Source organism: Balaenoptera borealis, assembly GCF_965194805.1.
Source record: "Balaenoptera borealis genome assembly, chromosome: 14".
NCBI classification, from domain to species: Eukaryota; Metazoa; Chordata; class Mammalia; order Artiodactyla; family Balaenopteridae; genus Balaenoptera; species Balaenoptera borealis.
The window spans coordinates 41,619,242-41,646,127 of NC_138875.1; the positions used below are offsets into that span (position 1 = coordinate 41,619,242).

Consider the following 26,886-nt stretch of genomic DNA (forward strand, 5'->3'; position numbering starts at 1 on the left):
GTGGGGTTGGGGAGACGGTATCTTCCTTACTGAAGATAGCACTTTAGAATTAATATAGTATACTGTTAGGCAATAAAAATAAATAATAGGCATCCAAATCAGAAAGGAAGAAGTAAAACTGTCACTATTTGCAGAGAGCATGATATAGTACATAGAAAACCCCAAAGACTCCACCAAAAAAACTGTTAGAACTAATAAATCCAGAAAAGTTGCAGGATACAAAACCAATATACAAAAACCTGTTGCATTTTTATACACTAATAATGAACTGTTAAGAAAACAATCCCACTACAATTGCATTAAAAATAATAAAATAAAGGAATAAATCTAACCAAGGAGGTGAAAGACGTGTACATTGGAAAGTATGATGAAAGAAATTGAAAGAATTAAAGAATATGCAAATAAATGTAAAGATATTCCATGTTGTGGATTGGAAGAATATTGTTAAAATGTCCATACTATCCAAAGCAATCTGCAGATGCAATATAATCCCTATCAAACTACCAATGGCATTTTCCCCAGAAATAAACAATCCTAAAATTTGTATGAAACCACAAAAGACCCCAAATAACCAAAGCAAGCTTGAGAAAGAGGAACAAAGCTGGAGGTATGCGTCTCAATTTCAAACAATATTACAAAGCTATAGTAATCAAGACAGTATGGTATTGGCATAAAAACAGATTCAAAGATCAGTGGAACAGAATATATAGCCCAGAAATAAACCCATAAATACATGGTCAATTAATTTATGCAAGGGAGCCAAGAATACACAATAGGGAAAGACAGTCTCTTCAATAAATGGTATTGGGAAAAGTGGACAGCCACATGCAAGAGAATGAAACTGGATCACTATCTTATGCTATAAACAAAACTTAACTTAAAATGCATTAAAGGGACTTCCCTGGTGGCGCAGTGGTTAAGAATCCGCCTGCCAATGCAGGGGATATGGGTTCGAGCCCTGGTCCGGGAAGATCCCACATGCCACGGAGCAAATAAGCCTGTGTGCTACAACTACTGAGCCTGTGCTCTAGAGCCCATGAGCCACAACTACTGAAGCCCGCGTGCCTAGAGCCCATGCTCTGCAGCAAGAGAAGCCACTGCAATAACAAGACTGTGCACCTCAACGAAGAGTAGCCACCACTCGCCGCAACTAGAGAAAGCCTGCGTGCAGTAACGAAGACCCAATGCAGGCACACACACACACACACACACAAAATTAATTAATTAATTAATTTTAAAAAATGGATTAAAGACTTGAACATAAGACCTGAAACTATAAAACTCCCAGAAGAAAACATAGTTAGTAAGCTCCTTGACATCAGTCTTGGTGGTGATTTTTTGAATTTGACTCCAAAAACAAAGGTAACAAAAGCACAAATAAGTGGGACTGCATCAAACTAAAAAACTTCTGCACAGGAGAGGAAACCATCCACAAAATGAAAAGGCAACCTACCAAATGGGAGAAAATACTTGTAAATCATACATCTGATAGGGGTTAATAACCAAAATATATAGGGAACTCATACAACTCAATAGGAAAAAAACCAGCTACATGGTTTTTAAAAAATGGGCAGAGGATCTGAATAGACATTTTTCCAAAGAAGACATCCAGATGACCAACAGGTACATGAAAAGATGCTCAATATCACTAATCATCAGGGAAATGCAAATCAAAATCACAATGAGATATCACCTCACACCTGTTAGAATGGCTATTATAAAAAAAATAAGCGTTGGTGAGACTTTGGAGAAAAGGGAATGCTCATGCACCGTTGGTGGGAAAGTAAGACTGGTGCAGCCACTATGGAAAACAGTATTGAGTTTCCTTAAAAAATTAAAAATAGAATCACCATATGATCTAACAATTACACTCTGGGTATTTACCTGAAGGAAACAAAAACACTAACTCTAAAAGATATGTGCACCTCCATATTTACAGCAGCATTATTTACAATAGCCAAAACATGGAAGCAACCAGAGTGTTAATCAACAGATGAATGGATAAAGAAAACTGGCTCGCATGAGCATGCATGAGTGCGTGTGCGCGCGCACACACACACACACGCGCGCGCACAAATATTATTCAGCCATAGTGAAGAAGGAAACCTTGCCATTTGCAACAACACGGATGGACCTTGTGGGCATTATGCTAAGTGAAATAAGTCAGACAGAGAAAGACAAATTCCATATAATCTCAATTATACGTGGAAAAACCCCCCCAACAAAACGACAGATTCAAACTCATAGACACAAAGAACAGATTGGTGGTTGCCAGAGGTGGGGGGTGAGGGGTGGGTTAAATGGGTGAAGGGGGCCAAAAGGTGCAAACTTCCAGTTACAAAATAAGTAAGTGTTGGGGATGTAACGTACAGCATGGTGCCTATAGTTAATAATACTGTATTGTATATTTGAAAGTTGCTAAGAGAGTACATCTTAAAAGTTCTCAACACAAGAAAAATATTTGGAACTGTGTGGTGACGGATGTTAACTAGACTTACTGTGGTGATCATGTCACAATGTATACAAATATTGGATTGCTGTGCTGTACACCTGAAACTAGTATGTTATGTCAACTATATCTCAATTAGAACATAAAGTGTAGTATAAATTGTACATTTACTATATTTTTCACAGAAGAGAAGTGGAAAGAGGTCATGGTTTGGATTCATACAGACTTGGATTTGAAACTAGACGCTGGTTCTTACAAGTTGAGTAACCTTGGACAATTACTTCTCCCAGCCTCAGTTTCTTCATCCGTAATGGAGGTACTAAGATTTACAAAGTAATATTTTGAGATATAAAGCTAGGTTCCCACTTTGTGTACTGGGGCTATAATTTTTTTTTGAATTTTATTTTATTTATTTTTTATACAGCAGGTTCTTATTAGGTATCTATTTTATACATATTAGTGTATATATGTCAATCCCAATCTCCCAATTCATCCCACCACCACCAACCCCCCAGCCACTTACCCCCTTTGGTGTCCATACATTTGTTCTCTACTCCTGTGTCTCTATTTCTGCCCTGCGAACCTGTTCATCTGTACCGTTTTTCTAGGTTCCACATATATGCGTTAATATATGACATTTGTTTTCCTCTTTCTGACTTACTTCACTCTGTATGACAGTTTCTAGATCCATCCACGTCTCTACAAATGACTCAATTTTGTTTCTTTTTATGGCTGAGTAATATTCCATTGTATATATGTGCCACATCTTCTTTATCCATTCATCTGTCAATGGGCATTTAGGTTGCTTCCATGACCTGGCTATTGTAAATAGTGCTGAAATGAACATTGGGGTGCATGTGTCTTTTTGAATTATGGTTTTCTCTGGGTATATGCCCAGTAGTGGGATTGCTGGGTCATATGGTAATTCTATTAGTCTTTTAAGGAACCTCCATACTGTCCTCCATAGTGGCTGTATCAATTTACATTCCCACCAACAGTGCAAGAGGGTTCCCTTTTCTCCACACCCTCTCCAGCATTTGTTGTTTGTAGATTTTCTGATGATGACCATTCTAACTGGTGTGAGGTGATACCTAATTGTAGTTTTGATTTTCATTTCTCTAATAATTAGTAATGTTGAGCAGCTTTTCATGTGCTTCTTGGTCATCTGTATGTCTTCTTTGGAGAAAAGTCTATTTAGGTCTTCTGCCCATTTTTGGATTGGGTTGTTTGTTTTTTTAATATTGAGCTGCTTGAGCTGTTTATATATTTTGGAGATTAATCCTTTGTCCATTGATTCATTTGCAAATATTTTCTCCCATTCTGAGGATTGTCTTTTCGTCTTATTTATGGTTTCCTTTGCTGTACAAAAGCTTTGAAGTTTCATTAGGTCCCATTTGTTTATTTTTGTTTTTATTTCCATTACTCTAGGAGGTGGGTCAAAAAAGGTCTTGCTGTGATTTATGTCAGAGTGTTCTTCCTATGTTTTCCTCTAAGAGTTTTATAGTGTCCGGTCTTACATTGAGGTCTCTAATCCATTTTGAGTTTACTTTTGTGTATGGTGTTAGGGAGTGTTCTAATTTCATTCTTTTACATGTAGCTGTCCAGTTTTCCCAGCACCACTTATTTACTTATTTTTTTTAAACATCTTTATTGGAGTATAATTGCTTTACAATGGTGTGTTAGTTTCTGCTTTATAACAAAGTGAATCAGTTATACATATACATATGTTCCCATATCTCTTCCCTCTTGCATCTCCCTCCCTCCTACCCTCCCTATCCCACCCCTCTAGGTGGTCACAAAGCACCGAGCTGATCTCCCTGCCCAGCACCACTTATTGAAGAGACTGTCTTTTCTCCATTGTATACCCTTGTCTCCTTGTCATAGATTAGTTGACCATAGGTGTGTGGGTTTATCCCTGGGCTTTCTATCCTGTTCCATTGATCTATATTTCTGTTTTTGTGCCAGTACCATATTGTCTTGATTACTGTAGCTTTGTAGTATAGTCTGAAGCCAGGGAGTCTGATTCCTCCAGCTCCATTTTTTTTCCCTCAAGACTGCTGTGGCTATTTGGGTTTTTTTTGTGTCTCCATACAAATTTTAAGATTTTTTGTTCTAGTTCTGTAAAAAATACCACTGGTAATTTGATAGGGATTGCATTAAATCTGTAGATTGCTTTGGGTAGCATAGTCATTTTCAAAATATTGATTCTTCCAATCCAAGAACATGGTCTATCTCTCCATCTGTTTGTGTCATCTTTGATTTCTTTCATCAGTGTCTTATAGTTTTCTGAGTACAGGCCTTTTATCTCCTTAGGTAGGTTTATTCCTAGGTATTTTATTCTTTTTGTTGCAATGGTGAATGGGATTGTTTCCTTAATTTCTCTTTCTGATCTTTCGTTATCAGTGTATAGGAATGCAAGAGATTTCTGTGCATTAATTTTGTATCCTGCAACTTTACCAAATTCATTGATTAGCTCTAGTAGTTTTCTGGTGGCATCCTTAGGATTCTCTATGTATAGTATCATGTCATCTGCAAACAGTGACAGTTTTACTTCTTTTCCAATTTGTAACAGCAATCATTTTATTATCTCTTGTTATTCTGGAGGCTGACTGGGCTCAGCTAGGTGGTTGTCACTTATCTCTCACACAATTGTAATTAGAAGGTGGCTGACTGCTGAAGTCATCTTAATGCTTCCTCAGTCTCACAACTGGTGGTTGATGTTGCCTTTTGGTTGGGACCTCAGCTGGGGCTCTGGCAGAACACCTACACAGACCACTCCTTGTGGCCTGGGCTCCCTCACAGCATGGCGGCTGGGTTCCCAGCACTCTGATCCCTAAAGAGAGGGCAGAAGCGCATGGCAGTTTTAAATCTAGTCTTAGAAGTCACAGACCATAACTTCTGCCATACTTTGCTGGTCAAGGCAACCACTGAAGTCCATCACGATTCAAGAGGAAGGGATATTGACTTCACTGATACGCTCAGTGGGAGGAATATCAATATCACACTGTAAGGGAAACATGTGGATGTACTGTGGTAGCCAGCTTTGGGAAATGCATTCTGCCACACACACCCTGCTTCACCTTCTTACTCCCCATTTCTTCAGCATGGGGTTGTTACAGCAGGAATTCCAGGGAAGAAAAGAATCAGGGCTGAAGCGCTTTCAAAATAGACTTTTAATCCCATGGCAAATAGGATAAGCTGAAGACGTTTGTGAGCCTCAGAAGTCTGATTTTCAATGATGAAAGGCTTAAGACCCTTGAATGACTCAGAACCTAAAGTTCATGCCATCAGTCATAGGACTCCATGACTAGTTGGAGACAACTGAGGTAGAGGTTGGTGAGTATCCCTGAGAGGAATCCTGCCCTACGCCCAGCCACACCCCAAGCTGGCTTGGGAATTTACAAATAGAGGGAACCTGTCCTTTTTCATACCTGGAGACCTGACGGATGGCAAAGCCACACAGAAGTTCCTGACTCACCACAGCACAGGGAAAGGAGGGGACAGATGTTGGTAAAGGGTTTCGGGTGACACCGATTTTTCTTCAAAGCTGCCCAATATTTCCGGGGAGGGAGGGGGAACACACCTGACCCCATGCAGTAGGGACAGAAATGTCAGCAGCAAAGAATAGGCCTGTGTGCCGACGAGCCAGTTTTCCTGATGGACACTTGTCATGAGAGCAACTCAAAAAATCAAATCTCCACTCAGGTTTCCAGAAGTACCTCATAAAAATGTGGTGTGGTGTCTACAGACATCGCCGCCTTCTCTCACTTACTGAAGAAGCAGACCAGAGGCAGAAGCAGAAATTAGGTAGGCGCCATTGGTTTGGACAATTCACAGTGTATTTAACGAGGAAGATTCTCCCCTACTTGGCTCCCTCTCTTTCCGCATCTCCTGCTTGAACAGACTCAAATCCAGCAATCAGTTTTGAATCCTCAGCTTTTTGCCCACCCTTCCTCCCCATCTCTCTGATTTGGTCACTTACTTGTTCACTTCACAGTGTGGCATTTATGCCCCTCCCTCTCCTCCCCCACTTCTGACACCCCTACTGTGGACGTTATGCCTGGCTTGAGAGACTCTGGAGGGGTTTCCTTGCTTCCTGATGCTCCTCTCCGTGCTTCTGACGTATCGACACGAAATCTACCTTTTCTCCCTTCTTTTCCAAAAGTCTTCAATGGCTCCCTATCACGTTCAGGATGAAAATTCCACGTTTTACTTTTGGCGCTTAAGGCTCTACACAATCTAACTACCCTTAGAAATGTAACCTCCACCACATTATGGCAAGACAGGAATTTAACCTGGTTAACTCTTAACCAGGAATGCTAGTTCTGCCTCCTGGTATCAGCAGAAGAAAAGACTTCCTCTGCATGTAATTAGCAGAGAGAAACACGTAAACGTTCCGATTGTGAGTCCTTTACAAATGTTCCTGTAGAAATAGATTCTTCCATGTGATTATTGTATTGGACTAGGTTCAGTGGGACTGCGAGACCTCTAAGCTACCACTTTAAAATAACTCAGCTTGCTTCATCACAGAGCTCGGAAGACGAGATCAACTTGGTCAGATGAATTATGATGTAAATGTAACAGTATCTGAGTTGTCCTTGCAGAGTCCCTGTCTATCCAGGATGAGGAGAGAGAGCCAGGAACATTCAGCTACTGCCATCTCATCTTCACAATTGTTCTGACTAATCAGATTACATCACTGAAGTCCAAATCACTCTGCTTTCAGCAAATTAAAATATCAGCTTAAAAATTCATAAGGCGATTATTGCTTAGAAGAAATAAAGAATTGTAGGGTTGCTATTTCCTACTGCTGGTTAGAACATTCAAAATTCCTCAAAGGGTAAGTTCTGAGGCTGGATGACAGGTCCAAAAAAAAGGCTCTCTGGCTGGTCACTTACATTTGGACACAACCTGTTAAACAGCAGCCTCACATTCTGCATGCAAAACACTCAACTCAGGGTGAAGTAAATCATTCCATAAATGGCCTCCTCCCACATTTGCAATATTTGAGGAGTGTTCCTGAAGTTTGGACACAGTGCTGTGGAGCTGAGCCAATAAACTTCACAGCGGTTACGAAACAGCTGCAAATCCATGCTTATGTCATGCTTTGTACAAATACTATATAAAGGACACATTCAGATCAAGAGAAGAAATATGGCTTTGCTAGTGTTAAAGCAAGATGCTTGATTTCACTAAGAAGATTTAAGAATAACCTCCGATGTTTCCTAATTATGTGGTTCTAAAATGTATAATTAACCTGGATTACTTTTATCTTATTTTCTCCATTTCCCCTCCTCCAAGCCAAAGAATCATTTACTTCCACCCTTTAAATTCATCACTCTAGCCATTTACAACATGGAGGGAAAAAACCCAACCACAACCCCAAACAAAAAGAATCTGTCCAAACTCTCAGAGCCTCTTCACACTGATGTTACCTGGCAAAAGACAGTGCCTTATAGTGATGAGAGGTGCTGCTGTCCATAATATTGTCTGTGGTATAAAGATACTAAATTTACTGAAAAGACATTTTCCTGATTCCTTTCGAATGTCAGGCAAATGTAAGAGCCAAATTTTCTGCATAATTTTACACACGATTATAATTCTTTCCAAAATGGGAAATGGAGGTTAAGTGAACTTTTGGATCCTGTTCCACAGATCTTCGTAAATTTTATTAATCTTGAGATTCTTGTTTTCATTTGCTAAAGAAAAGCAAGTTATGTAGTTATCAGAACTAAAATATGTTTATTTGTATAAAATGCTTTGTTCTACTGCAGTCTATAAAAAGTGGCATTTATAGTCAAAAGATTTCAGCAAATAATTGCAAAGGATATTCCATGAGTGAGGGATGAGGTCAGGGTGTGAATGAAGGAAGAGGGACCTGAAGAGTTCGTAATTTATGTAAAAACCTTTAGTAAATAGGATCAAGCCCAGGAAGACGCTAAAATTCCAGCTCATGGGGTCTTCCCTGGTGGCGCAGTGGTTGAGAATCTGCCTGCCAATTCAGGGGACACGGGTTCGAGCCCTGGTCTGGGAGGATCCCACATGCCGCGGAGCGGCTGGGCCCGTGAGCCACAATTACTGAGCCTGCGCGTCTGGAGCCTGTGCTCCGCAACAAGAGAGGCCGCGATGGTGAGAGACTCGCGCACTGCGATGAAGAGTGGTCCCCACTTGCCACAACTGGAGAAAGCCCTCGCACAGAAACGAAGACCCAACACAGCCATAAATTAAAAAAAAAAAAAAAAAAAAAAAAATTCCAGCTCATGGTATCAGAGGAAGATTAGAAGCTTATTGAAAACTCAACAAATATTCTGAGTCCTGGGACTTTGAGAACTTCTAATGTAATAAAATGTGAGCACTTTCTCTCTGCCACAAATCAAATCATTGAAAGAGATCTGATCTAACAGTATACACTGTTAGCCTGAAGCATCAATTCTTGGTTGTGTATATGAAAGTTTTGACCAAAAAATGATGTTATTAACTTATTCTTTACTGTAGCCTATAGTGGTTCTTTAGTGTAATGTATTTGGCATTTATGATTAAATAAAAAATATTTGGGTTATCATATTCTTATTATGATAAATATTTGACCATATTATAAATATCACCTAATAAAATGCTACATTTTCACTTTTCAACTAGCTTGGAGACATACCACTGGGTAAGAAACAGCAAGGTAATGATAAGTTTAAAAATAAGTATATTATCCTGGGTATCACTTTGTCAGTAGCTTCAGTGTAGATTACCCTGCAAAGGTATTTGTGAAGTGTGAAAATATCATATATCTTTGCTTCATCCTTTTTTAAAAAACCTGTCCTATTCAAATATCTGCACAACCACCAAATGCTATCAATTCTTCTCAAATTGCCTCAAAATTTATTGTTTGTTTGTTTTGGGTTTTTGTTTTGTTTTTTGTTTGTTTGTTTTGTTTCCATCAAATCTGTGTCCCCTGAGAGGCAGAGAAATGTTATAGCTTCTGGGAGTCTTCCTGGCTAAGCTCTTTCCTTCCAATCCATTCTATATATATATGAATAGTTATTTGTAGTTTATAAAAGTAATATGCACACGTTAAGCATCAGAGGACTACAGAATGTATAATATTAAATGTGTAATGTTTTTTTAAACTATGTTTAGCTCTTGTGAGGTTACAATTGTATCTCTAAAAATTCAGCCATTTTATTCTTGATTTATCAACATAGTATCTATTTTCTACTATAAAAGAAATTCAACATACTTCTATTAACTTTCTCCTCTCAATTATTGTTAATATTTATAGTTGTTCCAGTGGTTACCTTTACAACTTCAAGCAATATTCTTAAAATTTCTTGACTCATTCCAAGGAATATTACTTATTAACTTTTCATTTTATATGTTTCTTCTCAACTTTCCACTTTTAATTTTCATGGTTTTACCATTATGTCTCCTTTATCCTTTATATTTACATTATGTTCTATGACTGTAGTCAAGTCTTCCTTGTTTTGACTATAGGTTGTTTCTAAACTTGAAATCTAGTAAATGGCATTTATGATTATGTAATTTCTTATTCTCTCCAAACTCAAGTGGTATTACCTTCTGTAGAGAAATAAATATGTCATTAAGTCTTGCAATTTTGCAGTCAAAATAATAAGATAACAAAAACATCAAGGTCAAATGAATTATGTTTTTTCACAGGCCATTAATTGTTCCAAAATATATTTCATTTTAAGACTGAACTTGAATTTTAACAGGTATGTTAAATACATAGATGTGTTATCTATCTCTCTATATTTCTATACTATATAGTTTATTTTTCCTAGACATTTTAACAATTTTTTTTTTTTGGACAGAAGAAATATATACCATCATCTTATGATAAAAAACACTCAGATTCTAAATCTAGATATAGATAATAGAATGACTATTTTTTCTGTAAGACATTCATCATGGAACCCACTCTCTAATTTGGATCAACTGATTTGATATTACTGCTGGCATCCTGATATTCCTTATAATTGGACTCTTCCATTAGTTCAATAATTTTTTGGAGGTTAATTTATCCTTTATTTTATTCTCTTGTATTTCCCTGGACTACATCTTCAAGTTGTTTTTTGAGAGGCTAAGAGAAGTTTTCAAGGCTTTTCTTGTCTGAAAATGTCTATTTGTTCTCATACTTTATTCTTAGTTGGGCTGAGTACAGAACCATGGTTTCAAAATCAACCCCCTCTGAACTTTGAACACATGGTTCCACTGTCTCCCAGCCTCCAGTATTATGTATCAAAGTTTATGCCATTCAGGTGATCACTCTTCTGTGGGTAATGCTCTCATTGTCTGACTTTTCACCCCAGAAGCTCTAAATCTCTTTTATCCTGAACTTTCACCAACACGGGTTTGGGATTTTTATATTTATTTTACTCAATGGTCAGTGGCCTCTCTTAATCTGAATCCTTATGTCTTTATTTCTTTCTCTCCAATGTCTCTACTTTTCCTTTAAGGACTCTTCTTAATCTTGAACTTCAAGATCATCTTTCCATATCACTAATACTTTTCTTACATTTTCCATCTTCTCATCTTTTGCTCTATACTCTGGAATACTCTTTAGCTACATTCAGGAAGTCTTTCTCTTGATTTTTAGTTTGCAGAAACTCATGTTTTCTAACTGCTTCTTATCCATAGCTACTCTTCTTTTGAAAAGGGGGTAGTGAAGTTTAATAGATGCAATACTTTTCATACCGTCTAAGGATAGTAATTAGATTTTTTTTGTTGTTTTCTTCTATCCTCAGAATTATTTTATCTGGATTATAATAATTCTGTGAATGATTTCATCTGTTCTTTTTTCATTTTTCTTTTGATTAAAAAATTAGCTAGCAATATAGTCCTATCTCTTTCTATCTTCTAGAAGTTTGTCAATTTCTGGTCCTCATTCATGTTTCCAGAATTACCATGCTTTTATTTTTTTTAACTTTTATTTCAATTGAAGATCTGGAGAGAAGGGAAACAACCGTGTAGACTACCATCTTAAAACTAATTTTTCCATAGAGTATTGCATCATGTTCAATATTTCCTACTATCTAAAATGTAAAGTTTAAATAACAGTCTGGTATTTGGGAATTGGTGCAGTTAGAGCCCAGCTTGTCTTTCTTCTTAATCCTCCATTTATCACATTAAAGAATCAGTCATCCCCTTACCCCATTGAGAGGGGTTATGCTCTGTTCCCTGTATCTTCTGACTGTTGCCTGCAGTGTCCTTTTTCCTTTTTTTTTTTTTAATGTACTCATATTTTACAAAGGTAGGCTCAGCTCAAAGTCTGCCTCTTCTGAAGTCTTTATGAGCATCCTAAGATGGCCAAAATTCTGTATCACTTAAAAACATTTGAGTTCTGTACAAATGATTGTTCTCTGAGCCAGCAATGTCAGTTTTTTCAACCAAAATTTTATCTATTGATATTTTTACCTAAGTGGGATTAACTTTTAAAAGCAAATGTTTCATGTTTTGACATCTTACTATACAATAAAAATATCAATGTTTTGATGAGATGCAGCTTAAAAAATAGTGTGCCTGAGTTAGGCAATTTTTATTATACATTGTTTTCTTGATCAGGTGGTAAGAGTGGTTGGATATTCTTCTTTCAAGACACCTGTATAGCATTGTTATGGTGTAATTACACAATGTTCCAAGCACTCAGTTCATATTTTTTGACAGACCAAGCAAAGTTTCTAAGCCAGGCACCGTAAAAAGATGCTAATGGTTCGATCCAGCTTATAAGCCAAAGTAATGTTGCGTGAGTGGCATTACCTCACACAAATCTGAAACATATCTCTCCCCAAGAGCAAAAGTAAAGTTAGAGACACAAGAATCCCATGAGAGAAACTCTACCAGGCAGGTATTATATAGCCTAGTCATTGCCTTGAAAAATAACAGAACAACATCTCAGCAGTTTGAAACGTCATGGTCCAGTAAAGGTTTAACACCATATTCCAAAGCAGAAGTATGAAGTATTGGAAAATAAAAAATCCTCATGGCCTAGAATTTAGTCCTCTAGGGAGGCACTCTGAGGCTTATGCTAACCTTGACTGTTCATGTTACCTAATATAGTTTGATATCAACCTGATCACCTGTGATTCATTTGAAAGGCTTTCTTGAAGACTCAAACATGACTAACTTTAAAACAGAGACAAACACGTCAGTGCATGCATTTTAAGCAGAATGATATTTGAGGTAAGGGATGCTGAAAATCTGTCATCCGCAAGTCACTGGGCAACCTGATCCCAAGCCAGTTTTATAGACTATACAGAATTCAAGAAGCATATATTATGTAACTAATGTCTGGGAGAGGGGGTGGTAATTAAAATAGAATGCATCATCTGTTGCTCTTGAGAATATCATGTTTTAGAAGTTAAAAATTACGTATGTGAAACATTTGTTTAAAATCCAAGGTAATATCCAATTAGGAATTCCACAGTATAATAACTATTCACAGGGGATGTGGAAACACACAGATAGGAGACTTCCAGCCAGGAGTATTAACCAACCAATTATGATCTATAAGTTTAAAACCTACCGAAGTTAGTTTTTAAACAGACTCTACACATCAAACAATGGAAGGTTGGAATAATAATGGTAAGTCAACTCTAAATACCATTGTATAGATATTAACACTGTGATCATGAATATGTGTGGCAGCATGGAAACCGCTCATGACAAAGTGAAATAAACAGCAGTGTCCTAAAGTATGCAAAAGGTATGCTTACAACTATGTCAAATTATATGAAGGGAGGCATTTGTTAGGGTAGGATCATAGGTGTTTGCTTTTCATGATTTCTAACATTATTTTCAACAGTGGAAATTTTGGAAATGCCATAGAAGTAGAAGAAAATATACATGTAAGAGACATGTGAGAAGGCAGGCAGCATTTGAACTCTGGGAGATGTCTGATTAGATGACTGTAGATAATCTAACCTACCTCTCATAAGCTATATCATAAGTATATAGAAGTACCAGGAAGCTTGAGACTTTGCTGTGATGGTAACTAAGCTCTTGGGATCTGTCTTTATTTCTTGAGTCAGTCCGAATGACTGTACATCTATGACACTAATAGTTGTATTTCTATGGAGGGGTAAGCTACAATCAACATAACTGAAGTGGTAGGGGGTAGGGAGGGCAGGGAGGAGAGGTGGCATACAGGTACAACTTCCGAGATAATTGGATTAAACACACACACACACACACACACACACACACACGGAATTAAAGTCTGTGAGTACTGCTTGTGGAAATAACTTTGGATTCACACCTGCTTGGATTCGCATCATGTCTCTACCACTTACTATGTGCCTTGAACAAGCCAGTCATCTCTCTGAAAACTCAATTTTCTCATTTCTATAAAAGCAGAAACAAGGTTCACAGCAGACATATATGATAACCGAGACATTAATGTGTGAAGTCGCTAGCTGGGTATTTGTACACAGTAGGCATTAAGTGTGTTCTCTCTCCCACATTTTTCTTTGTACACAGGACTCCAGTGTTCAGGTATCAGAGACAAAATTCAGGTAGAAATGAAGGTGACTCTCCTCTAGCAGTAGGTTGTTTTCAGATCTTGCTCCCTCCCCCATGCTTACCCTCACATGGGCCAGTGTCCCTAGGCTATAACCAACTTGATGTCAGGATGAGGCCAGGCCAGACTTGTTTGGCCATCAAAGACCAGAGTGAGTTTCCTGGGTTAGCTCTCTTTGTATGCTGCATTTAAAATTTCTGTACGGTCTAATCTGGCTTCTAGAAATGGGCGGTCCAATACAGTACCACTGGCCACATGTGGCTATTTACATTGAATTAAAATAAAATAAAATAAAATAATAAAATGTTCCTTAATCACATAGCCACATCTCAAATATTCAATGGGCACATATGCCTAGTGGCTCCGCAAATAGTTGGTATAGATAGAACATTTTTATCATTGCAGAACATTTAGAACTCTGCTCTGAAGCTGTGGGGTATCAGTGGGATAAGAAATGTCATAGGCTTCACACCCATCATCTTTGTTCATTAATTCTTTTATTTTTTAATGATTTTCAGGCCAGAAAAATAAACTTAGGGAGTGAAGCCAGGTAGAAGAAACATATTTCCTGATTAGGGGGCCTCAGTATATACAAGCATTCCAGGCACCAGCCTATGAGACATCAATAGCATTCTTTCCACATACCACAACCCACTTGTAAAGAAAATTGTGATAAGATATGTCAACCTCAGAGTAATTTAAGTGACACTTCTGCTAGCAAAAATGAGTATTTCTTAACCAGATCCTGGTGCTCTATGCATAAGGCAGAAATCTCCTATAGGGATATACAATTTATTAACGGTTTGCCAAGCAGTTTGGCAGTTTTATTTCTTCACACAATGCAATAGTTGCCTGTGGTGCCACCAGTAACAGGCAGTACAAGTTTGTGAATGGGAGATGTGACACCAAACTACTCAATAAACCGTTCAAAGTTTCATTCTGAACCAATCAATTGTTAATTAAGGGTGGACCCCAACAATCTATTCTGTCAACAGGGGGCCCTTGTGAGTTAGTTACAATCCCTGTACAAATATCGAACTCATAAACCAAACAATCAACAGCTCTTAACCCAGTCATTTGGCTCGTGCAACATTTTAAAAAGAAAGAATAAAGCATTTGCCCACTTGAAAGTAAACATATTGTCCTTGAGATCCATTTCATGTTTCCCCAAAAAGGAACCCTTATAAAGTTTTCATCTACTCACGTACATATGCCTTGTTTGAACTGTTGAACCCTGCTGGGGGGGCGGGGGGAAGAGGCATCCTGCCTAGAAGATCAGCACAACTATAAATTCATGCCCTCCACACCTGAGCGGGTGTCAATGCTTCCAGATCATCCTTCTGCTTCCCTACTCAGCACTCTGTCATTATTCACAAACTAGCAATTTCGATACTTTTTCAGCTTCTTTAGATCGCTGACCTTTCCACCTTCCCTCCCTCAGCAGATGGCCTTGTTCTTGACTTCAGAGGGTAATTGAAGCCATTAGACAAGAATTTAAGTTTCCTGCCCCCAAACCTACACATTTACCTGCACGGTAGTCATCTTATTCTGTTTCTTGCTTGTTGTAATGGAGAGGTGTATCCTGGCCAGTTGCCTCCTGCTCTGTAACCTTCTACCAGACCCTAACACACAGTTTCTACTGGCTCCTTCCCAGCAATATTTGAACTGATCAAGTCTCTTCCACCTTGAATCAACTCTTCTTCCCTACAGGTCCCCCTTTCTCTCCTCATTCTTATAGCCGAGTATCTCAGGGCTTATTTAAAGCTGCCCTCTCCACGCCTCCATTTCCCCCTCACTCCTCAACTTCCATGCTGGGTTCCACTTTGACCATGAGATTGAAATCGTCATCACCAAGATCACTAACAACCTTTTGGTTGCTAAACCAATAGGCACTTTTAGTCATTATCTTACTTAACCTCTGTGGAACATTTGGGTTTATCAATCCTTGGCTTTTTGCTCAGTCTTGAAATGCTATTTTCCCTTGGCTTCCATGAGAGCATATACAGCTGGTCTTTCTCCCATGTTTCTGGCTAATCATTATCAGTCTCTCTCTCTCACTGTAGTAGAATACATATAATATAGAACTTAACATTTTAACCACTTAAGTGTAGAGTTCAGTGAAGTATGAAGTACTTTCACTGTTGTGCAACCATCATTAGCATCCATCTCCAAAACTCTTTTCATCTCACAAAACTGGAACTCTATACCCATTAAACAATAACTCTCCATATCTCCCTCTCCCAGCCCCTGTCAGCCACCATGCTACTTTCCGTCTCTATGGATTTGGCTACTCTAGGTACCTCATATAAGTGGAATCATACAGTACTTGTTTTTTTGTGACTGACATTTCACCTAACATAAAGTCCTCAAGGTTCATCCATGTTGTAGCATGTAGCAGAATTACCTTCCTTTTTTAAGGCTGAATAATATTCCACTGTATGTATAAACCATATTTGGTTTATCCATTCATCTGTCGATGGACACCTTGGTTGCCTTTGGCTATTGTGAATAATGCTGCTATAATCTACCCCTTAAATATTGGTGATCTTCAAGGTTCTGTTCTCCTTGGACAGTTTTACCTAGATTCACAGCTTACTGCTTGCATGCTAGTGACTCCCGAAACTATACTTGTGGTTCATTTTTCCCTCTTTTGGGATTCAGATCCTAAATCTCTATATACATACTCTTGGATGTCATGGGCACCCTCAACTCGACATGTTTAATACCGAGTTTCTGATTCTTGCCATCGCACTTTCAGTGTTCCCTCAACCCTGTGTTTCCTATCTCAGTAAATACCACTAGAGCTCCCACTTACTTATATCAGGCACCTGGGCACCATCCTCTGCAAACCACAGCACTGCCATTGGCGGAGCTCCCAGGGAAGCCCACTGAACTCCACGGTTGCCAGGTGACTACTTCTTACTTTGACATCCCTGAAGGGGGTCCCGAAGGATAATGAGTGCTTTGGCGAAAGACCCCTCTTAGTTCCCTCTATACACACCCTGTATTCCCTATAGCCCTTACCTGACTTTTTCTTCTCAGCACTGAAATAGGCTTTACCACATAGCAAGCACTCAATACACTCAATATACGTGTTGAATGAATGAATTAGACCTTGACCTCTCCCTTACCCATGCTGTCTATTTTGCTTTCTAAACAATACTCAAACCCACCTACTTCTCTCTACCCCAGCTGCCACCATCAGCTAATCCAGATGCCTATCACCATCCTCCACTTTGTGTCTCCACTTCTAATCTCACCCCCTCCCGATCACTTTCCATACAGCTGCCAGAGTGACCATCCTAAGATAAAAAGGATAGAAATTTTACTTCTCTACTTAAAACACCTCAACCATCACTTTCAGGATACAACCCAAAGTTCTTCACTGGCCTCACAAGGCCCTTCCTGATCTGCTACCTTGATGCTGCAGCTCATTACTGAATGTCTTTCAATTTTGCTAAAAGGCCATATGCTTCTCTTATCTTCTTTCCAGGTCTTTGAAGATGCTACCCTTTCTGCCCAAACAATCCCTCATTCCCTGCAGTCCCCCTCTCCCCAACACCTGCTAGCTCCTCCTTTTTCTTTGGGTCTTAGATGAGATGTCACTGCCTCTTGGAAGCCCCGTCTGACCTCCCTGCACCAGTCATGGCTTTGCTGTCACTGCTAGGAGGATCACAGGATGCCATGGGAGCTCCTACCATAGCCGTTAGCACCCTGTAGAGGAAGTTGCCTGTTTTATTAGTGTCCACTATGGTGGGCCATAGCTCCATCAGGGTTGAGACCCTGACTTTCTTGCCCAAAACATACCCTCGGCACCTTGCATGGTGATGGGGCCATGGTAGAAGCTTCATATTTAATATGTAATCCTCCAAAAATAATTTGGCCTGGGACATTTCAAACATCCAGAAAAGTAGAAAAAATTGTATAACAGCATAATGTACACCATACCCACCAGCTATCTTCTGCAGTTAATATTTAGCCATATTTTCTTCATTTAATCATCTTTCTCTCTTTGACAAATCATTTTGAAGTAAATCATGGAGAAAAGGAATGAATTCTTAAGTCTCACCAACATGTTCACAGACCATATAAAATAAGCTATTGAAGAAAAGGATAAAGAACCATGAATAAAAACCTTTAAATCTCTACTTAACTGTATTCCAGTGAAATTCAGAAATGAGAACATTAAGCTGTGCACCACATACTTTTATGAATGTACTTTCACTCCATCATTTAATTCTCATGAGTCTTACAAGGTCACCTCATTAATAAACAAAAGGAAATCTGTCAAGAACCTGTAGCTCCAGGAGGTAAGGAGAAAGAAAATAAACATTTGCTGAGTGCCCATAATGTATCCAACACTTAACGTTACTGCCAATTATTCTCACAACAAACTCAAGATGTAAAAACTCAGTGAGGTCAAGTTATTTGCCCAGAATCTAAGGGAGGTAAATGGCTGATGCAGGAATTTGTTCCAAGTTTCCCTCTCTTTCTACCACTATTCATTACTTTTAAAATTAAAAATATTTACTTTAAAATTATTTTTTGCTGTGGTCCGAGAGGGGTAAAACACATATTGCTTCTACAGGCACAAGGAATGCTTAGGCTAACACTTTTTAGTTCTTTTTACTTCGGTGGTATAGATGAGGCAGAAAAAATTACAGCAGTGAATACGGAACAAGAGCATGTGAGAGTCAGAAGCCAGGGTTCTGGAGCCGTGGCTTTGTCACCAAATGTCTGACACTAGGCTAGTCACCCAACTCTCTTCACACAAGAACGTGCATCTGTCAGATGAGTGAGTTGGATTAGATTATTACTGAGGTTCCTTCCAGCTGTTAGAAAACAAAACACCCATGAAACCCTGTACTTCTTAGTGCTTTGCTTCAGTCATCAGCTGCTGAGGGCCAGGATGTAGGTCTTGCTGATCCCAGCCTTAGGCTCTGTGCATTCTCAGTGAATATGCCCACTGGGGGAACCAGCTGTAAATGTAGGCCAATTTTAATTGGAATGTTGGTCAGTACAACTAGAGTAACCTTCAAACTTCCAGAAGCAGATCTCCCACAGATTCTGACCCAATAACTGATGATGAAGACAGTGCCAAAAGAGGAGCCAGGGCAAAGCTCCTCTTCAAAGAAAACCGTGGTTTCATCCCTACCTCCATGTATCCTCTGCTAGATAAGCCATCCCACCGATCACACTTACAATTTTTTTTTTTAAAGGCTGTCTACTCCACTAGAGAGTAAGCTTTAAGAGCTCTGTCTGTTCCCCTTTATATCCCGAGCTTGTAGCACAGGACTTGGCATGTAGTTGGCAATCACGACATGCTTATGGAATGAAGGGCAAATCTCACCACCTCCAAGCATCCCAATCCAATTTACCTTCAAAGTTTGACTCAGATGCCATCTCTACCTCCCCTCACCCCTCCCAAATGCCTTCATATTTTAACTGTATTTCTCCTATGGTGTGTCTCATCTTGTGTATTTTATTACAGTTATTTACGTAGGTATCATAGCTCCCCAGTAAGGTCAAACTCAGACAGAAGTTATCTTCTGATCTCCATTAAAATCCTACAATACACAGTTCATAGTAGGCACTCAATAAATGTTTGTGGAAGGAGCACATAGTTTATATATTGATACATGTATGTTTACATACACACACACACACACACACACACACACACAAAGTAACTGGCACAGTTCTTTACATATAGAAGACATTCAATAAATATTATTGAATAAATTAAGTGCTACTTCTCACAAAGTTGTGGTGAGCCTAATACCCTCAAACTGCAAACACTTGTAAAGTACTCCAAACCTTTTAAGAAAAGATGTGAGGGGCTTCCCTGGTGATACAGTGGTTGGGAATCCACCTGCCAATGACAGGGGGGACACAGGATCGAGCCCTGGTCCGGAAAGATCCCACATGCCATGGAGCAACTAAGCCCGTGCGCCACAACTACTGAGCCTGTGCTCTAGAGCCCACACGCCACAACTACTGAAGCCCGCGCGCCTAGAGCCCGTGCTCTGCAACAAGAGAAGCCACTGCAATGAGAAGCCCACACACCGCAATGAAGAGTAGCCCCCGCTCACCACAACTAGAGAAAGCCTGCGCACAGCAACAAAGACCCAACGCAGCCAAAAATAAAATAAATTAAAAAAAAAAAGATGTGGTAAACTAGATTAAAAGTCATACAAATGGTCATATCCTTGGATAATAATCTTACTTCTGGGATTTTGTCCTAAGGAAATAAACAAAACCAAAGAAAAAACAAACAACTAAACTAAACCAACTAAAACAATAACAAAGTCTACAAAAAATTTAGTATAGCGTTTTTTAGTGAAAAATTAGAAGATATTTTATGGCACATTGATACAACATAATACTATTCTAATGATTGTTCTGATGACTCATGAAAGATGCCTGTGATTAATGTCAAATAAAACACAAAATTCACATGTGCTATGTTATCCACTACAGAAAAACAGGAATACTTAAGGGAATAGCAAATATGAAAAAAAAAGAAAGAAAAATAGTTATTTTGGGATGGTATTGTTATGGGCGATTTTTTTCCCCCTAAAGTTTCCTTTACATTTATTATTTTTATAATACAAATTCTGGTAGAATCAACATAAAAGTTTCCTTAATGTGGCTGTATTTCCTGTAGACAGTTATTTAGTGAGGACCAAAGCATAAATTACAATGTCTGTTAATAGCTATCGCTGCAGTATTTGACACTAGGACTCAAGTGATACCTGAGTAGGGATGCTATTCTGTGTCATGAGGTACAAAGCACAGGTGTGGTGTGCAGGTGCGGGAACAGATTTGGATGAGAAGCAAGCAATTAGACCCAGCAAAGGAATCTCGGGAACCACACAACTGATGATAAAATTGCTCTCTCAAGGAAACTATTAATACTAGCTTCCGAGAAGGTTAAATGAGGAGGCTGCAACCCAGAAGGGATATGAAGAGAAGGGAGAAGAATGAAGGATGGCTGTCTTCTTGGTTCTCCACCATCTCCTATTTCCTTACTGTCTATTATCTCAGACAAGGCTGTAAACCCTGCCAGCCAAATGCTGCTGGCTGCCTGTTTTTTGTAAATAAAGTTTTATTGGAAGCCAGCCAAACCCATTCATTTACGTTTATATGTTTTCACGCTACAATGAATTGAATAGCTGTGACAGAGACTGTACGACCAACAAAGCAGAAAACTATTTACTATGTGGCTCTTTACAGAAAAAGAATTTGTCCCGTAGCCCCATATATACAAGGAGGTTTATACACAGATGCCCAATTTAGATATCAGGCCATCTTTTTCTATTACTTTTTCTTCAAACATGCCAGCTTGGAAGATAAATTATACCTTATTATCCAAACAGAATTTTGAGGGTGAAAGGGAGTGGTAACTAGATGATATTCCAGGACAACAGAAGTTAACTAGGACTGTCCTGGACACCAGATATATAGGCCCCCTTCTAGGGCACACGAGTGGGTTTCAAAGGGCACTCAGTGCCTGTCCAGGGACTGCTTTTTTTTTTTTAATGAAGTATAGTTGATTTACAATGTTGTGTTAATTTCTGTTGTATATCAAAATGATTCAATTATATATATATATATATATATATACATTCTTTTAAAAAAATATTCTTTTGCATTATGGTTCATCATAGGATATTGAATATAGTTTCTCATGCTATATAGTAGGACCTTGTTTATCCATTCTGTATATAATAGCTTACATCTGCTAATCCCAACCTCCCACTCCATCCCTCCCCCAACCCCCTTCCCCTTGGCAACCACAAGTCTGTTCTCTATATCCATGAGTCTGTTTCTGTTTCGTAGATAGGTTCACTTGTGTCATATTTTAGATTCCACATATAAGTGATATCATATGGTATTCATCTTTCTCTTTCTGACTTACTTCACTTATATGATAATCTCTAGTTGCATCCATCTTGCTGCAAATGGCATTATTTCATTCTTTTTTATGGCTGAGTAGTATTCCATTGTAAATATAATACACACTACATCTTCTTTATCCATTCATCTGACGATGGACATTTTGGTTGTCTCCGTGTCCTGGCTATTGTGAACAGTGCTGCTATGAACCTAGGGGGTCATGTATCTTTTTGAATTATAGTTTTGTCTGGATATATGCCCAGGAGTGGGATTGCTGGATCATATGGTAATTCTATTTTTAGTTTTCTGAAGAAACTTCATACTGTTTTCCATAGTGCAGCCACTTACGTTCCCATCAACAGTGTCGGAGTGTTCTGTTCAGGGACTGCTTTTATGTGCACATGGAAAGCTCAGGTGGCTCCTCTTATTGGTTCTTCCCATTTCAATCACCCTCAGATGCCTTTCTACTTCCTTCCCTCTATCCCAGCTGTGTCCTAGGGCCAGTTCTGATTGTTGAAGAGGGCAGCTCTTTGGGCACCACTTAGGGTACATACAGCATCTCTACTTTCATTAGAGCAAAAGGGGCAAAGTTTACTCATCCTATTTAAATAAACCTTAATTATTTCAAATCATTACAAATAAGAATTTTGTACCTGTAAATTTCACTTGGTTTAATAACTAGGCAACTCCTTAAAACTCTACTCTTAAGAATTTTCGGTTTCTCTTCTCAAATAATTCATTTAAAAATGACCATCAATCATAGCATTTATCACAAAGAGACCCCAAGACAAATATGGCATATTACCCATTGATTTGAGCTTTTAAGACTCACCAATACTGTTTGGAGAATTATTGAAGAATGAAGTTTCTAATTTTATCCTTCCAGAATGATAAACAAAAGAAAACAACACATACCCCCCACGCACTTATTTTCCCCCTAGTAAAAATTTCGATGCTGTGGGCAAAAAGTAAAACAAAAGATGTTTAGAGCACCCTTAATGAAATCTAGGACTTTACACTTTGTGAGACTATTCTCTGTGTGAACAATAAATAGCTCATAGCTTTGAAACCTCACAGGATGGCTTTCCGAATATTGCCATCTGGTGGAATTTCAGTTAATTGTTCCTTTGTTCTAATGAGGTCCTGGAATATTAGATGGCGCACCAGTGGGAAACAACAGAAGGTCAAATGATTGTGTCTCAAACACAAATCCTAAACTGAAAAAATGAGGCTTTCTGAGCTTTCATCTCCTTTAAGACGCCCACCTCTACTGTAAAGTCAACAGAGCAGTTGCCTGAATTTTTAACAAATAATCCCTTCTTCATATTAAGAAATGTCATGAGGTCATTTGACTATATCTTAAAATTCTCTCACTTCATTTCTCACCAATAAGATCTCCAAAGTTAAACTTTAACTGGCTGGAGCATTTTTAGAGGAATTGCGGATAACAGTTAATTAGCCCTTAGTACACACGGGAAATGGAATGTAGTTTGAAAAACAATGTTTTAATGAAGCATGTTTACTCGAATACTTGCTTTAACTGTATAATGGAATTTTGAAAATAAATTTGTTACAAAAGCATTAATAATACGCACTCCAATTTAATCTGTAAACAGGGAGTCATGCAACATAATTTATGTTGAAATCTTACCTTGAGCATCCAGGCTCTCTCCCTGGCTGTCGAGATGAAATGTTCCTCTGAGAAACAGGATACTGGGATCATAAAAATGAAAAGAAAAAAAAGAAGAAAAGCATTTACTGTGCTGAAAACATCAGAGCAAAGGGTTATTTAGTTCATTGGGTGTGGCCAGCAATGGAAGAGAAAATTAAAAAGCACACATCCAAATTCAGTTGACTTTATCATATGAGAGAGTAACTCAGCCAAGCAATAGGGTTGTCAGCTACATTATTATATCAATTATTGGGTTGATTAATCATAGTTTGAGAGTATTTAGATAATGTCAGTCCTATGAAGAGAATTTTTTTACCCTCCCCCCCATAGCCTCATGTGATGAGAATCATGTGTTAGCAGATAACCCAAGGAACCAATGCCCCCAGTGAGGTATCAAATGCCAGCATCAATTAAAGTATTGACTTCCCCAAACTTGGGTTAATCTGCAGACTTTATATCTAGTATCAACACAGGCTTATTCTTCTAGTTAAAAGATGTGTTTAGGGACTTCCCTGGTGACACAGTGGTTAAGACTCCGTGCTCCCAAGGTGGGGGGCCTGGGTTTGATGCCTGGTCAGGGAACTTGATCCCACATGCATGCTGCAACTAAGGAGCCCACGTACCGCAACTAAGGAGCCTGCATGCTGCAACTAAGACCCAGCGCAACCAAATAAATAAATAAATATTTTTAAAAAGATGTGCTTAATTTTAATAGGACAAGCATTGCCAGGATCAAACTTCCAAATATATACACCATCAAGGAATTATTTACTTTCTTTATATGAATTTGCTATTTATCTTCAAAACATGCTCTGACTAAATGATAAGACAATAAATTGATGAAGGACAGATCCAATTCCAGAGGTTGAGACATGTGTGTGAGCTGTGGGTTTTGAGGGGCCCAGGTTGGGGGTGGGGTGGATGGTAACTGGGGAGGCTGCTTCTGGCTCAAGCAGTTGCTCCTAAAAAGGACCTGAGATGCAGATGTGTGTGAGCCTTAGTGGTCTTCCCACCACACCCAAGAAACAGACTAGAAATGACCCCTCTCCACCTGCCACCTAAGCCCTCACCCTGCACATTGCTCTTCTGTGTTTTCTGTATATGGCCATTTCAGAAATGCCTTTGGTGCTTGTTTAGTTTAACATCAATTGTATAAAAATAAAGTATTTGTGGCAGATCCAACACAATGTGATTAATCCCAGACATAGTTCTGGAGATGCCACTGGGAGAAAGATTTTAAGAAAGGGAAGAGGGAGGCATTTTATATATATATATATATATTTTTTTTTTTTTAATAAGGGAAAGAGGAGATGATGAAAGGAAAAAAATGCAAACAACAAAATGTAAGTGCTGAGAGAATAAACAAAGGTGATAGCTGAATTTTCAATGTTATACCATTCAATAAGGGAGTTCAAAAGTAATTCATAGAATTTGGCTTGTATAAAAATCAGAAAATTTAACATGAATGGTTTCAAGAACTGACCTCAGATAAGCTGACAATTTTTTCCCTTCAGATAGAACAGGTAGAATTTCTTCACATATTTTACAGAATGTAATTTTATGAGTGTTTCACATTCCATAATTTAATGAGTTGATAAAACTAAAAAAATCAGGTTTAAAAACATCTGTTCCCATCCATGTCAGTTTCTTTTCCTAAGTCCTCCCATCTTTGAGATATTTTAACTGAATCAGAATAAAATTTTCATTTGCCCTCTTTATTTAACTAGTACCAGTAGCTACATTACTAGGCGAAGTGTTGGCTACCAAGCTAGGAAGCAAGAGTATAAGGTTCCTAGTTTATCTGTAAACCAGATAATTAGCCCTTAGAAAATTCAGGACCAGCTGTATACAACTGGTCTTTTCTGTTCTTCTGACAACAAGAGCCCGTTGCTAACATTCTCAACAGCTGCGATGGATCAGTTTGGAGAAGAATGAGACCATTTATTGAATACCCCTGCACAAGTCATTTGACATATTTTATCTAATTTAATACTCAAAACCATCTTATTACAAATGAAAAAACTGAGGCTCAGAGCAGTGGAGCAGTTTCCCAATATCATGCAGCTCGACTAACAAGTTCTAATTAAGTCTGACAGACTCTGCTGTTTTGTCCACACAACACCACGTTAAAAGCCAGGCCTCTGACATTGATTCAAAACACCTGGAGAGCTCTTGGTCTACTCCTGGGATGTGGTAGGTGCTCAATAATGCACGGCCTTGTGAGGGTGGAGGTCTAGGGTCCCCACTGGTGGGGATGGCAGGGAAGGCAAACAGTTTTTTCTGTGCTGCCTGGCATAAGCAGAGCAGTTATTGTCTCTAAGTTTCACACTTTTTAAAATGATGAACTCAAAATAGATCACTATGTAAATGTAAAATGCAGAACTATGAAACTTTTAGAAAAAAATTAAAACAGGAGAAAAGCTTTGGGATCTAGGGCCTGACAAAGAGTTTTAAGTTTTTAAGTTTTTGACAACAAAAAACACAATCCATACAAGGGAAAAATTGATAAATTGGACTTCATCAAAATTAAGAACTGTTGTCCATCAGGTGTAAATATAAGGTATAACTAGGAGAAAATATTTGCAGACCACATATGTGACAAAGGACAAGCATCTAGAATAAGTTAAGAACCCTCAAAACTCAGCTAAAAAACCAAACAATTAGGAAATGGGCAAAAGACACTGACAGACATTTCACTGAGGAGGATATACAGATAGCAGATGAAATGATATTCAACGTCATTAGCCATTAGGTAAGTGAAAAAAATAAAACCATAATGAGATATCACTAGACATTTATCAGAAGGGCCAAAATAAGGACTAGTAACAATCTAAAATTCTGGTGAGGATGAGAAGAAACTAGACCATTCATATATTGCTTGTGAGAATATAAAATGGTTCAGCTACCCTAGAAAACGTTTGACTGTTGTAAAAAACAAAACAAAACAAAACCAAAAACGAAACATGCAACTACCATACAACCCACCAATGGTACTCTTGGCATTTTCCCAGAAAAGTTAAAAATTCTCTTTATAAGCAGATTTATTCATAGTAGCCAAAATTGAGACAACACTGATGTCCTTTCACAGGTTAATGGTTAAACAAACCAGTACATCCATACAATGGAATGCTACTAATCAATAAAAAAAAGAACTATTGATACCTGCAAAACCCTGGATCAATCTCCAGAGAATTACGCTGAGTGAAAAAAGCCAATCCATAGGTTAGATACTGTATGATTCCATTTAGCTAACATTCTTGAAATTAGAAAACTACAGAAAGGGAGCAGAGACTAGTGGTTGCCAGGGGTTGAGGAGGGAGTGAGGGCTGGAGGGAAGAG

At 38.5% G+C, this 26,886-nt stretch overlaps 1 protein-coding gene across 2 annotated transcripts in view; it reads right to left on the minus strand.

Moving 5' to 3' along the window:
* MAPRE2 (microtubule associated protein RP/EB family member 2) overlaps positions 1-26,886 on the minus strand; it is a 163,302-nt gene that overhangs the window by 111,360 nt on the left and 25,056 nt on the right. For both annotated transcript variants that reach the window (XM_082354397.1, XM_082354396.1), the window contains exon 2: positions 23,527-23,588. Coding sequence is in view for 1 of the 2 variants with exons in the window: in XM_082354396.1 (XP_082210522.1) it covers positions 23,527-23,588 (62 nt within the window). In the remaining variant the exon portion in view is untranslated. The remainder of the gene's footprint in view (positions 1-23,526; positions 23,589-26,886) is intronic.